Source organism: Apteryx mantelli, chromosome 10 (assembly GCF_036417845.1).
Source record: "Apteryx mantelli isolate bAptMan1 chromosome 10, bAptMan1.hap1, whole genome shotgun sequence".
Taxonomy (NCBI): domain Eukaryota; kingdom Metazoa; phylum Chordata; class Aves; order Apterygiformes; family Apterygidae; genus Apteryx; species Apteryx mantelli.
Genome location: NC_089987.1, coordinates 2,734,363 through 2,746,839, shown reverse-complemented (window position 1 = coordinate 2,746,839; position 12,477 = coordinate 2,734,363). Strand labels below are relative to the sequence as shown.

At 36.7% G+C, this 12,477-nt stretch overlaps 1 protein-coding gene across 1 annotated transcript in view; it reads left to right on the top strand.

The window, feature by feature from the left end:
* Positions 1-12,477, top strand: part of BANP (BTG3 associated nuclear protein) — a 167,379-nt gene that overhangs the window by 39,937 nt on the left and 114,965 nt on the right. Inside the window, exon 6 of the mRNA XM_067302383.1 lies at positions 34-209. Coding sequence (XP_067158484.1) covers positions 34-209 — 176 coding nt within the window. The remainder of the gene's footprint in view (positions 1-33; positions 210-12,477) is intronic.

Below are 12,477 nucleotides of genomic sequence, written 5' to 3'. Positions count from 1 at the left end.
TTTCCCAAAGTATGTACTTTTCTCTTCCCATAGCGCTGTTCCTGGCCGTAGACAGAACACCATCGTGGTGAAAGTTCCAGGGCACGATGACAGTCACAATGAGGACGGCGAGAGCGGCTCTGAGGCCAGTGACTCCGTCTCCAACAGCGGACAGTTGGGAGGCCAGAGCATTGGGAACAACGTCACCCTTATTACACTGAACTCTGAAGGTACGCTGATCAAACTGGGAGGCCGCTTGAGCAAAATAAGTGGGGTGGTGGAATGAACTAAGATTCAACTGGATGCTTCAGAGGTTGCATCACTGGTCCAATCTTGAATCGGTAGGCAGTACAGCAAGCATCAGGTAAGAGTAAGTGATGAACTGAATGAATCAAATTTCTTCATTTCCAGTAGTTTTGCAGGCAGAAGAGCTAATTAAAATGACTCATAAAATTTTAAGAGCGTGCCCCACTGTAGCAGTGCAGCTTTATATTTTAAACCTTTTCAATTAAGACATGCAACCTACAGGAGTTGCTACCGCCAAGCTGAAATATTGTTCCAGGAAAATAACTGCCTTCTCTGGGAAATAAAATCTTCTAGTTGATCTCCTTTAACTTATTGTGCCAGTCCACATGTGTAGTTCTTATGAAAGTAAAATGTTCTTTTTGGCAACTGTAAATGATTTTTATCAGGAAATTCTTATTAAAAATGGGCTGGTTGTAGGATAGCGTGTAGTGTCAGAGATTTTGAGACTTCTACTTCAGGATCTGGAGAATGAGAAATCAAATTCAGTGGAATCTAAGAATGTTATAGCCTTATAAAGATATTCTACTGCATGTGGTTGGAAATATTGAAGTGAATGCTAATTGCTATATTTTAATCCCAAACATGAAGGAATATAGGACAAAGTTAAGTTTTTAGGTGAAAATAACATAATTTATAGCCATACCTTGTTAATTTTATGTTTATGACTGAAACTGAATATTTAAGAGATCATTCAAAGTTTTCAGAACTGACTAATAATTCCAGATGCTAGATTTCATGCATAACTCAGTTTGACACTTTATTAACCCTAATACTTAGAAGAGCTCAGAAGTCTGCCTGCTGAACGTCTCATGTGCCAAAGACTGTGGCTGAAAATGTTGCTCTAAGGCATTTGAACCTAGGATTCTGCCACTTTTATGTATACTCATACAGTATACATGTTTCATAAAAAGCTTTTAAAATCTTCTGTCCTGTATGTGTGTTGTGACAAAGAGTTGCTTCCAAAGGGTATTTGATTTTTGGGTCAATGGAGGATTAAAGGAGACTGAAGCTATCTGAAGAGTTGCTCTCACAGAATCATCAGATTGCAGATAGTACCAATATTTCCATGTGAAAATCCAAGTTATGTAGCAATGGACTAGAAATATATTACTTTTATGTTTGCTGCTATTTATAGCAAAATTCTTTTTTAATCAGCATACAGTAATTGTGCTTTTTTTTATATCCTCCTTATGAATTCTTCCCTGATGTACTTTATCTGCATTCCTTTTTGGCTTCCACTGTGAGGAAATTTCTTTTGTGCTTTCTGGATAAAATCAGATAGATTTAGGCTAAGTTGTCTGCTTCCTACGGTTAAGAACTATCTGGAAGGACAAGTGCCAAGTCTTCTGTTCTCAAATCTTGATCAATGTCAGCCTGATGGCTGGAGTTGTTAGGATTTCCTAGTTTTACAAGCGGTGCTCTAGTTACTTCTCTTCCCCCAGGCTGGTAAAAATCAGTGGGCAGGGGGTCTGAGTTACGTTGGTTAGGTGGAAGGAGCAATCAGAAGGCTTTACTGATGATATTTTTGGCTCTTTAACCCTCTCTGTTATGTTCAACTTATCTAACCTCACCTCTTTGATTCGTTACTTAGCTATTGGTAGACCATCTGATAAACACTATGTCCAGGACTGTTCTCTCTTGTAGTAAGGGTGTTGTGGACTGTATAAATAGCCTGTGCCTTTGTCTCAGTGAGATTGGATTTGTACGATGTTATATGTGGAACTATGTCATAAATACACTAGAAGCGGAACTGGGTGCAAAATTAAACATCTTTTGTGTGCTAGGCAACATATTTTGAGAGCACTTAGTGGTGCTTCATCCTTTGCACTAGCTGCCATATATTTTAGATGAAAGTCAGTGTTCTAGCTTTGATGTGTTAAGCCCTGAATAGCCTAGGAGGAGACTAAATCTCTCCCTTGTGTTGTGTTTGTGGGATGTAAAGCCAGAACTCCCTTGTTATAGGAAGTGGCTGTATGCGAGGCATTCTCCCTGGGGTCTTTGAAAATAGTTTTGTTATTTTCCCCACTTGCGTGCCAATCAGCTGACCAGTAAAATACATCACAGATTATATATTCCATTAGAGAAGAAGGAGGGAGAAGGATGAATAGGGAGATTTTTAGATTTGAATTTTGCTGTTTTAATTTGGCTGTTTTAAAGTGCTGATAAGAAGGAAGGGTGATACAAATATAAGTGATGAAATTAATATAATACAGATATTGTTCGGGGTAATGCAAATTGTACTATCCTATATTATTTTAAATGGGAATTAAAACAAGTATTTATAAAGATTTGTCTTTTTTTCTGAAAAAGTCCTTTGCAAAATTTTGATGAATTCTGGCTAGTCTGAGATGAGTTGTCAGAAGAGAGTATGAAGTATATGTACAATTCAGTATTTATAGCAGAAACTATTTTCTAACCTTTCTCATATAGCTCTAAAGCTGTGTGAGGCAGAAGATTTTATACTTCAGAAAAGAAAAATACTTTTTAACTTCAGATTGAATAATCATATTTTACAAAGCATGTGTTGACTTGACAATTGCCTAGACTTGAAATGAGAAAAAATTAAAAAATCTTTGCATCTTATTCAGCAAATGAATATCATGATGAGTGGAAGATGTGGAATCTTGGTTTCTTCACGTCTGGAATGGTAGGGCTTGCATATAAAACATGCTCTTTGGAGAGTTTGTTAGTATTTCATAGAGCTTTGCATCAGCCATGTCAGGAGCAAAGTTCCTAATATTAGGAGGCGGCTCATTGTAGTATGCTCTTTTTAACTTGGTTGTTTGGCACAGATGTGCACAGACAGATGTTGGCCTTCTATGCACTTGTTGTATATGTAAATTTTTGAGAAACAGCTAATCCATTAATGTCTTCAGATCTGATTTTCTTCAGACCTTTAGAACACTCATCCATTAAAAATCTTGCTGAGATTTATGAATGCTTTGAGAATCAGATTAGCAATCCCCCACACCTACCTCTTCTTGCCCTCATGAAGATTACAGAAGACTGCTTGCTTAGAAAGAATGTTAAACTAGCCTGCAGCGTGTCACAGAAATTAAATTATTAATAAAGGAAGTGATGAAGAATAATAGGTCTGTTGTGCACATTCATTTTCTTCAGCAGTAAAAGACAAAAGTTACAGCACCCATCAGCTTGCTTTTATATTCTGTGGAAGAATTCTGAATGACTTTGACTTGCCCAAAGGAATCTTGAGTGGTCATAAAACAAGAGGGGACAGAATGGCATGCTTCAGCCTCGCACACGACTAGACAACAGGTCTTCAACATGACTCTCATTTGTCTTCTTGTATCCAGAAGGCAAACTGAACTGTGTTTGTAGTTTGGCTCTAGCTGACTTTGAATGTGACATTGACCTGTGGATAATCTCAGAATTCAGTTAATAGTTTTATACAAATGCATGGTTTGCTCCCTGTTAGCTGTTTTCAAAGAACATTTAATCCCATATCATAGTTAAAAAAAAAAAAAAATCTTAGTTATGTTGCCTTTCTATTGCTGAAAACCAGTTAATAGAAAAGGACGAAACTCAATTCCCTGTTCCAAAAAAACCCTCTAGAATAGGGGGTACATTTGTGCTCACTGAACATTGTGACTTGATTCCGTTCCCAGTTGTATATTATTTTGCTGGCATGTGCAGTAAGTCATGTTCTGTATTTTCTCTGAGGAACAGTTACTTGATTCTTCCTTTTACCTTTCAGAAAATCCAAAATATTCATCTATTTCAGAGATGCAGTAAATGGCCTGAAGAATTTTGATTGTAAAGATGTAGTATTTATGAAGATAAGGCATCCGAAGCTATTGAATCTCTAATTTTTGTGTCAAATTCTACTTCAGAATTTGACATCCTGTTTTTACATGGGGATGACAGTGGAAATATTAACACCTTATGTATTACTGGAACTGCAGTTACAAAACTGGTGTTCGTGAAATAATCTTGCACAATTGGAGATAAAGCCCAAAAGGATTAGAATTGGCCAGTACTGAATTCCCAGTATAAATTCAAATTGGCTAAAAGGCTGACTTAAGGAACATGATAGCGACATACTGTTTTTATTAATGTCATATTTTTGGCATAGCAAATACCAAGGGCATCCTTATTCAGCCAACTAAGAAATAACTTTTCCTTTTACTTGTAGTTTTGTTGCATAGCTATTAATAACTGTCAACAATGATTAGTCTGTTGTTTTGAAAGCATATGCCAGAAAGAGTGTGTCTTTTGTATTAAACTTTGTTGCAGCCCAAGTAAATCTCTAGGGGAAACTGAGAAGACTAATTGGTATGGATGTCTAAACAATAGTATAAGCTTATAACCAAGCAGTTCAGATTGAAAATTATTTTTATAGGGGTGGAGGATGAATTAATATTAAGATCAAAGCTCTAAACCCTGTTTCATCAAACTTCTCTTTTAAAGAGATGCCTTCCTCCAGAAACACTATTTGAAAAAATTGAATGCCACCGATTCTCTCAGTGTTGGAATGGGAGACAACATGAACTCAAATTTATCAATGTTGAATCTTCAGTTTCTGGAGAGGTGTGGATTGGAGCTGTCGTTTAAATCCTAAGTAAAAATGTAAAAATTTTGTTCCAGCATACCGTCCATGGTAGAAGCATTTATAGTTGCGCAGTAGCTTTGTTTGGTGTTGCTGACTGATTCCTGCAGCTTACAGTTCTCTCCCATTGCTACACCTAAAGGTGGCAGGAGGTGGCTTTAGAAACAGGCTACTGAATGAAGAAGCACAGGTGTGACCCACCACTTAGACCTACCACTAGTGACAGCCTTGGGTAGTCTGAATGCACATTTCAGTATGACTAAAAAAGCAGAAAGGTCTTAAAACAACAAATGTGCAGCCTACCAAATGAGACTGTAGCCAAGCTTCTCTGTTCTGGTAATTTAAACTGCTCAAGCCATACTGAAATGTCAATTGGAAGTTCTGTTTGTAAGGTCTTTTTGACTTAATTATCACCCACCTCTTTTCTCTTTATTTTTCTGATTTAAGAAAAAATCCCCTCCTTGTATTTTAACATAATATATTGATGACATTACAAAATGAGGAGACTTGTCTTCCATTTAACTGAGGGCCATTCTTTTAAACTGAAGATCTTTTTGCTGGATAATTATCTTAGTTACAATCTTTGCTAAGAAGTTCTGGTTTGAAATACAAGTTCTGATGGGTATTTTCGTGTCATAGGGCATAAGAATAGTCTTCTAGAGACTGAAATGACTTGGGAGCAGTAAGCTTCATTTTGATATTACTGGTGAAACACTATGGTACGTAGTAGATAGTTCATGAAGCAGCCCCTTCCGTTGCTACATTGAGTTTCTGTAGAGTAACACAGAACAACTTTGAGAGAGCTACCCTGATTAAAATGAACCAAGTTGCCAGTTGTGTTATGTAACTGTTCTTACTCACAGTCTACTTAATAATGAGCTAAATAAATCCCAAGTCTAGTCTCTGTCATTTGAATCATCAAAGCTCTATAAATAAATTATGTATTGTGGTAGAAACATCTCTCTGGAGTGTCCATCTGGAAATATACCTTCATGTTTCCATAAATCAATTTTTTTTCTTTCTGAAGTGTGGCTTTTAGAAATTTGAAGTACCCAACTCTTCCCATCTGTTTTAGAGGTCTTTTGTGTGGTAGTCATTCTCTAAACACATCTGTTTTAGCAGGAATATTTTCTGGAGAAAAAAACAAACAAACATGAGTTATAGCATGACCTCTCAAACCTTTAAGCAAAACATTTTATCATGCCAGTATTCATCAATTTGGATAGAGGACGCTCTTCTGAAAAGTTTCAGTGGATGAAGACAACATAAATAAAATTAAAACCAATGTTTTTCCTGCATTCTCCTCAGGCACTGTACACTTTTCTTTAGTCTGGAGAAAGTCTGTGTTTAAAAATAACTACATTGTTGTCCTTTTTTTTTTCCCCAGCATGGATTAAAAATCTTTCTCATTTAATGGAATAAAGGACAAACATTTTATGACTAAGATTTATTTAAAGTAATTGTTAACAATTCATAGATGTGTTTTTGCTCTTTCTTTTTAAAGTCCAGTTAATTTTGGCATGAATCTGGTGTTACTGTAGTTTTGGAGAAGAGCATATTCTCATTTTAAAAACAATCATGACGTTTTTTTCTTGAACTTTCTAAAAAGACTCAAAAACCGTGAGTAACTGATTTATAAAGAACATTTTAAAAACTTCATTTAAGTCTTGGGTCTGTGTGCATGTCACTCTGTAGTGAACTGTAATAAATCTTCAGGAATTGTGACATAAAACTTGTTTGCCCATTTGTGTTTATGAGGGTTTAGTTGCTGTGTGTTTTAAAAGGCTCAGGATGCGCTGACTTTTATCCAGCTGTTTCCCCCTGATGGTGATGGAGTCGATCTTCCTCTCAGGTGTATTGAGGGTTTGCTGAATTGTGCGACTTAGTGTTGCTAACGTAGGCTCCCTCCAACTTTGCACAATTTGCTGCTTGTGCAAAACAAAGATAACAGAGGAAGAGACTTCACTGGTGCAGTTTTGGAGTTGGAGCCATTAAGATTTATATCCTAAACGTGCTGAAATTTAATTTTTCCAATAGTTGCATGGGAGTTTGTCATGTGCCTAAATGGTGTGATGGGACCATTCTGCAATTTTCTTCTGTGGTTTTCAGGTATTGCACTACTCGATTCTTGGAAATAAGAGGATGGCAAATAAAAGAAAAAGTTTAGGTTGTTAGTTATTTTGAGAGATACTACTTTTCTGTGCTTCCTAGAATTCTTTCTTGTACATTTATGAAGGTCTGAATTGGATCTCACCAAACTAAAAATGCCACAGCTGGTATTTAGCATCCTTCTTGCATACAATTTATTTTACAAATTGATTCTTTAGGTTTTCATATCTCTGAAAGTAACAGTACTAGTGATTACATGGTAAGTGAGGCCTCATGTACAATCTCTGTTCATGATAACTTTCATCCTAATATTATTGTCTTCTGTTGGATTTTGCCTTCCACTGCAGAAACAAATACTGTGAAGAACATTAGATCCCCATTAGTTTTAAATTACAGAAGTTTTAAAGCTACGATATTAGGTACCTTTTCTGATTTTAATTAATTCTCTAGTGCTGGTATGTGGCAGTAATCCTGTCAAGGATTGGTTTTCAATTGACTAAGCTATAACCCAGCAACAGTATGTACTTTCACTCTCACCACAAATCTATTAAAAAATATTCTGGCATTCTCAAATGTGTTTGTCTAAACTTTTTAACTGAAGAAAAAAGTATCAGCATTAGATGAAGAAAGAGTAAGTTTGAGTAAGTATGAACAAATCATTTTTAGGAAGAATGGTGAGTGGCTTTTCAAAGGACCAACGTTTAGAAGGAGCCTTTTATATTCCTAATAGATACCATCTGAGATGCATCTTTCCGCGTGAAAATAACACTCTCTTGTCCAGGTTCGTTGTCTCCCATCTTGCTTCCTGTAAGGCCTCCTCTCTGGCCTTATGTTCAGAAGGCTGTTGCAAATATTATTTTCCTGTCTTGTCGTTTTAACTCTATCATCTTCTCCTTGCATCCCTTCCCTTACTCCAGTGCCTCATGGTTATGAAGGAGACCTTCTCGTTTGGGTTTAACCCTCCTTTGTCATCTCCCTGTCACTGTATTGCTCCTGCTTCCTCAGCCGGAGAGGTTTTCCTGTTTGTGATGTTTTCACACGGGCTTCTGTCCTTTCTTGCACTTCCTTTTGGAGGAGATCCTGCTAACTGTGCATGCAGGCACCTCTTGTGTTATCATCCGTTGAAGTTATCCATAAAATTGTCTTTTCCTATGACGTTTACAGAAAGCTTAGCAATGATTAAGATACTACCATGCTGATACCTCTTTCTTTTGTTGTTGCCTACCATCTCATTGTTTTTCTCTACCTACCCATCCGTCTGTAACCCACCTACTGTCTCCTGCCTTCTTGGATTTGAAGTTTTCTAGGCATGGATCTTGTATTTGTTCTCTACTTACATAGTACCTTCCATAGCACTTGATCCTGATTTAGGACAGAATTTAGATGCAATCATAGTTATAAACTAATTGCATTGTTGGTTCACTTAGGTTGTGGTGTAAAGTGTGTCATTTACTTATTATTACTGTAGGATCTGAGATTAAATGAGATTTTTAGCTGTGGAGCTTCAGTGATCAGTGTTGCAAAGTGAAACTGTAATTATCTTTAAGGTATTACTGCTTCCCTTCCAGTAACACAATACAAAATGGACAAATGCTGCTTATGTACTGAAAGGATCTATAGACTTTGGTATCTATAGTTCTCTGGAGTGTTTTCCATGTTTGAATCTTTAGGGAATATTGATTTTACGAATCTGAATTGTACAGTTGAATTTTAAATTGAACCTGCAGTGTGTGCAGAGTTCTTAAACTACCTATCTAAATGTCAAAAAAAAAAAAAAAAGACATTAAACAGGATAAACTTAAAACATTTATTTCTTTGAGAGAATAGGAAACTGAGAGGATAGGAATGCTGTATCACTTTAAATGCTTTCACATGAATGGTTTTTTTTTTTTTTTGAGTTATGGTAGAGAGTGCTATTCAGTTTTTCTTGATTAGTAACTTGCTTTTAGATTTTGTGTGGCACAGCTGTTTCTCCAAAATACTTTCTAATAAATGATGATGTGTGACAACTCAGCAAACTTCAGTTCACTTAAGAAGTGTGTAATACTCATTGTTTGTGCTTCTTAAATTTATAGCAGTCAAAAATGGGGCTGTTGCTTATTTGTGATTTCTCAGTTATTGGTAAAGGGCTCATTTTCATGCATGAAAGATCAAACTAAGAAGTTCATAAAAAAAACTTTCCTTTAAGTCCTGAGCTTTTTCTGAATAGCATTTTCAGAACTCTGCACTGTTAAGTACTATGTTACTAAGAAATCTGTGCAAACAGCAGAAAGCAAAGAATGGATAATGTCCAAGAATATTTCTGCTAATTTTTTCAATAAATTAGTTTTGTTGTGATCAGACACTTTCATGTTTCCTCTGAACGTATTGAATTTTACTTTGAAAATTTTTACAAAAAATTCCTCTTCAAAATTTCACATTAGAATATTGATTAAAAACAAATTTATTCTTTTTATGCAGCTCATGAATGGAAAAAATACTGTTTAACTTAAAAGGCATCTGTAATTTAGCAACAAAGCTCAAATTTTTAATATTTATGGTTCAGCTACAGAATAAGCTCTCTAAAAGCACTGTGGTTGTTCTGTACTTACAGACTTATTTCTAGGAGTTGTGATGAGAGCACTGCTTTGGTTAATATTGATATATTGCTTTTAAGATAAAAGGGACTTCTTGGGTACTGAATGTTATAATAATGCATTTCTGTATATGGTAAGGTTTAAAATATTTAATCTGTGACCCACTATACAAAGACAAGGATATGTTCCTAAAATATTAATGCACATTATGTTATCCTTTTAAATTTGTTTCTGTGACAATGGAATTAATGTCCCATTTTTTAATATGGAAGAAAAAACTTCCTAGTGTAAGAATGCCCCAATTGTAAGCTGACTTAAAAGCAGATCTTTTTTTAAATCTTGAAGCTAACTCCAAGTCTTTGAAATTCCTAAGAAACACACTGTCCTTAGTATCTCCTAAGCATGCAAAGTGCTCTTAAGCAGAACTCCTTGGAAGCTGTTCTTAAGTGATATAAATAAAATGGCAAGATTTTAGGATTTGGTTCAGTGAACTTTACACTTGATACACTGACATATGGTGCCAAGCATCATATGTAATCATTTTGCATTATATCTGCTTCCTTTGCATTCCTTTTTTACTGTATTTTAGGACTATCCAAATATCAGAATTAGAAATGTAAACACTGATATTTTTGGAGAAGATAACGAAAAACTGGTCTACAATAATGTGTTTACTTAAAGATGAATATCTTTTCCCAAAGAAAACTGTTTAATCACAAAGTATCTCTACATCTTTGCATCTGAGACAGTTGTTTTAGTATCGTCATATAAATAGCGCTCAGAATTGGTTTTGCAGGTCTGAACCCGAGCACCTTTTTGCAAGTGAGCCAGTCAGAGAGTCAGATTTATCAGCCCTCTGGCTTTTCAGTTCACTGTAAGATTAAGTTGCTTATCACTTGCAGCAATTTGCTTTTCCTGCCAAGCTCCTTATGAGCAGGTAGAGACAGAACTAACTTGAGCAGGTGGAAACAAAACTAACTTTCGTACATAGCAACTTTTCTTTCTTTCATACATTAAAACAATGCTATACCATAGTTCACGTGAAGAGACTGATGAGACTTCAAGAACTTCAGTGACCTGTTAAAGCCAAAGAAAACTACAGAAATTGAATTGCCTTCGCAGATCTCTATCCTGTTTTTGTTTGTTTTTTGATTGTAAGTAACAAACAAGTGAGCAGTGGTCCCTTTAGGTGACGTTTGTAAAAATTAACCTTCTGGTCCACTGTATAGAGTTGAATATAACAAAGAGCTGATAAACAAGAAAGTAGGCAAAATCTAAATTAGAAATCTGAAATCCTGACATGAAATATTTATCCTAAGGGTTTAAAAGCCTTCTAAGTCCAAAGATTTTAATTTTCTCAATTTTATCCAGGCTTTTTTAGCTGATCCTTTTAAATGACAGCTGATCAAATAGTTCTTACTTTCCACTTCTGTTGAATAAATTCACTGGCTGTCCATCAGTCAGCAAGTAAGAGGGTCTCCTCTTTCTGTCTCTGATTTTAACCATATACTAAAACTGATGCTGCATTTTTAACGAAAATGGTAATCTCACTGATTTTATGCTGAGGGTTCTATGTGCGCTATTATTGGCTGTAAAGCAAATTGCTGCTTATTGTAAAGCACACAAGTATGCTTTGGTAATTCATGCACATATATGTTCTTTCTTGCGATGTGCTGTGCATCAAAAAAAGTAATCGGAAAAAAGATGAGTGCGGTATATATTTTCAGACTCATGGCATAGTATTACTGGCCCTCTAGCCGTAAGAGGGAGGGTTAGCTGATGGGTTGTGGGACTGCGTGTCTGCTAGCCAAAGCCTTTGTGCCACCCGAAAGGTTAGACACAGAGCATGAGATTCTGCTGGCCGTCTTTCTTGTACGTGCATGTGGAAATGAAACATTTTTTCCACAAGCAAAGTGAGGTGAAAAACTCTGGCTCTGCGTGCAGGGTTTCTGAGCCCCGTGTGTGTATTTTGGGGGGAGGTGGTGGTGGATGGGTGGGTGTTTCCTTGCCAGAACTCCCAGCACCTTAGCTGCTTTCTTGGGATTAAAGTAGGTTTTACTGAGTATAGCTTAAAGCTAGTTCTTTAAAATTTCTTTTATTACAAGCTTTATATCACGTATCTGGAGTTGGATGTTAACATAACGTGTGCTTTTCACTCTGTTGTTTAAACCTAGTTTTAGCTATTCAATGATTGCGGGTTAATAAAGTCTGCACTTGGTAGTCTCTGTCTGATAATCGTTACCCTCGTGAACCCTTGCAGGGGCAAAGGGCTCAGGCTAATTGATAGAAGTTTATTTAAAAAAAACCCAACAGTTAAATCTCCTACACATCAGCCAAAATATTATTTAATTTCTTTAGAAACAGGGGTTTATTTTTGTAGGTTAGGAATTGGTTTATTTTCATAAGGTTAATTCAACTTTACGTCTTTGTACTGCTGCTACCAGTCATTTTCCCCTGCTGCAAATGCCAGATTTGCACCCGACTTTATTAGTAAAATAAACACAACTGCTCTGAATAATGGCACGTGTTAATTCAAGTATTTATGCAGGCAGGTGTTTTTATTTTATTTTTCTTTGTTTTAAGGGAATGACTGACAGCACCTAGCGAGCCTGGAACCCAGCTTCGCTTCTAGTCTTACTGCTAATGCTCCTATGTCAAACCACGCAAGGGAGGGGGGTCCCAGGGCAGCGCAGCGAGTACCAGCGCGGGGCCGGCTCTCTCCCCGGCGGCAGAACACGCACCCAAACGTCCAGAGCGTGTTCCAGCGAGGCTGAAAGCTACGGCGACTCTTGTCTGCTTTTTCTTCTCTTGACATAGGTTTTCTCGATATTAAGCTTAAAGCTCCCGCGTGCTGTTTCCATAGCAATGGGTGTTTGTGGAGCAGCCGCAGGTTCCCCTCTCTCCCGCGCGCTCGCTGAGACCATTTTGTTCTCTGGTCAC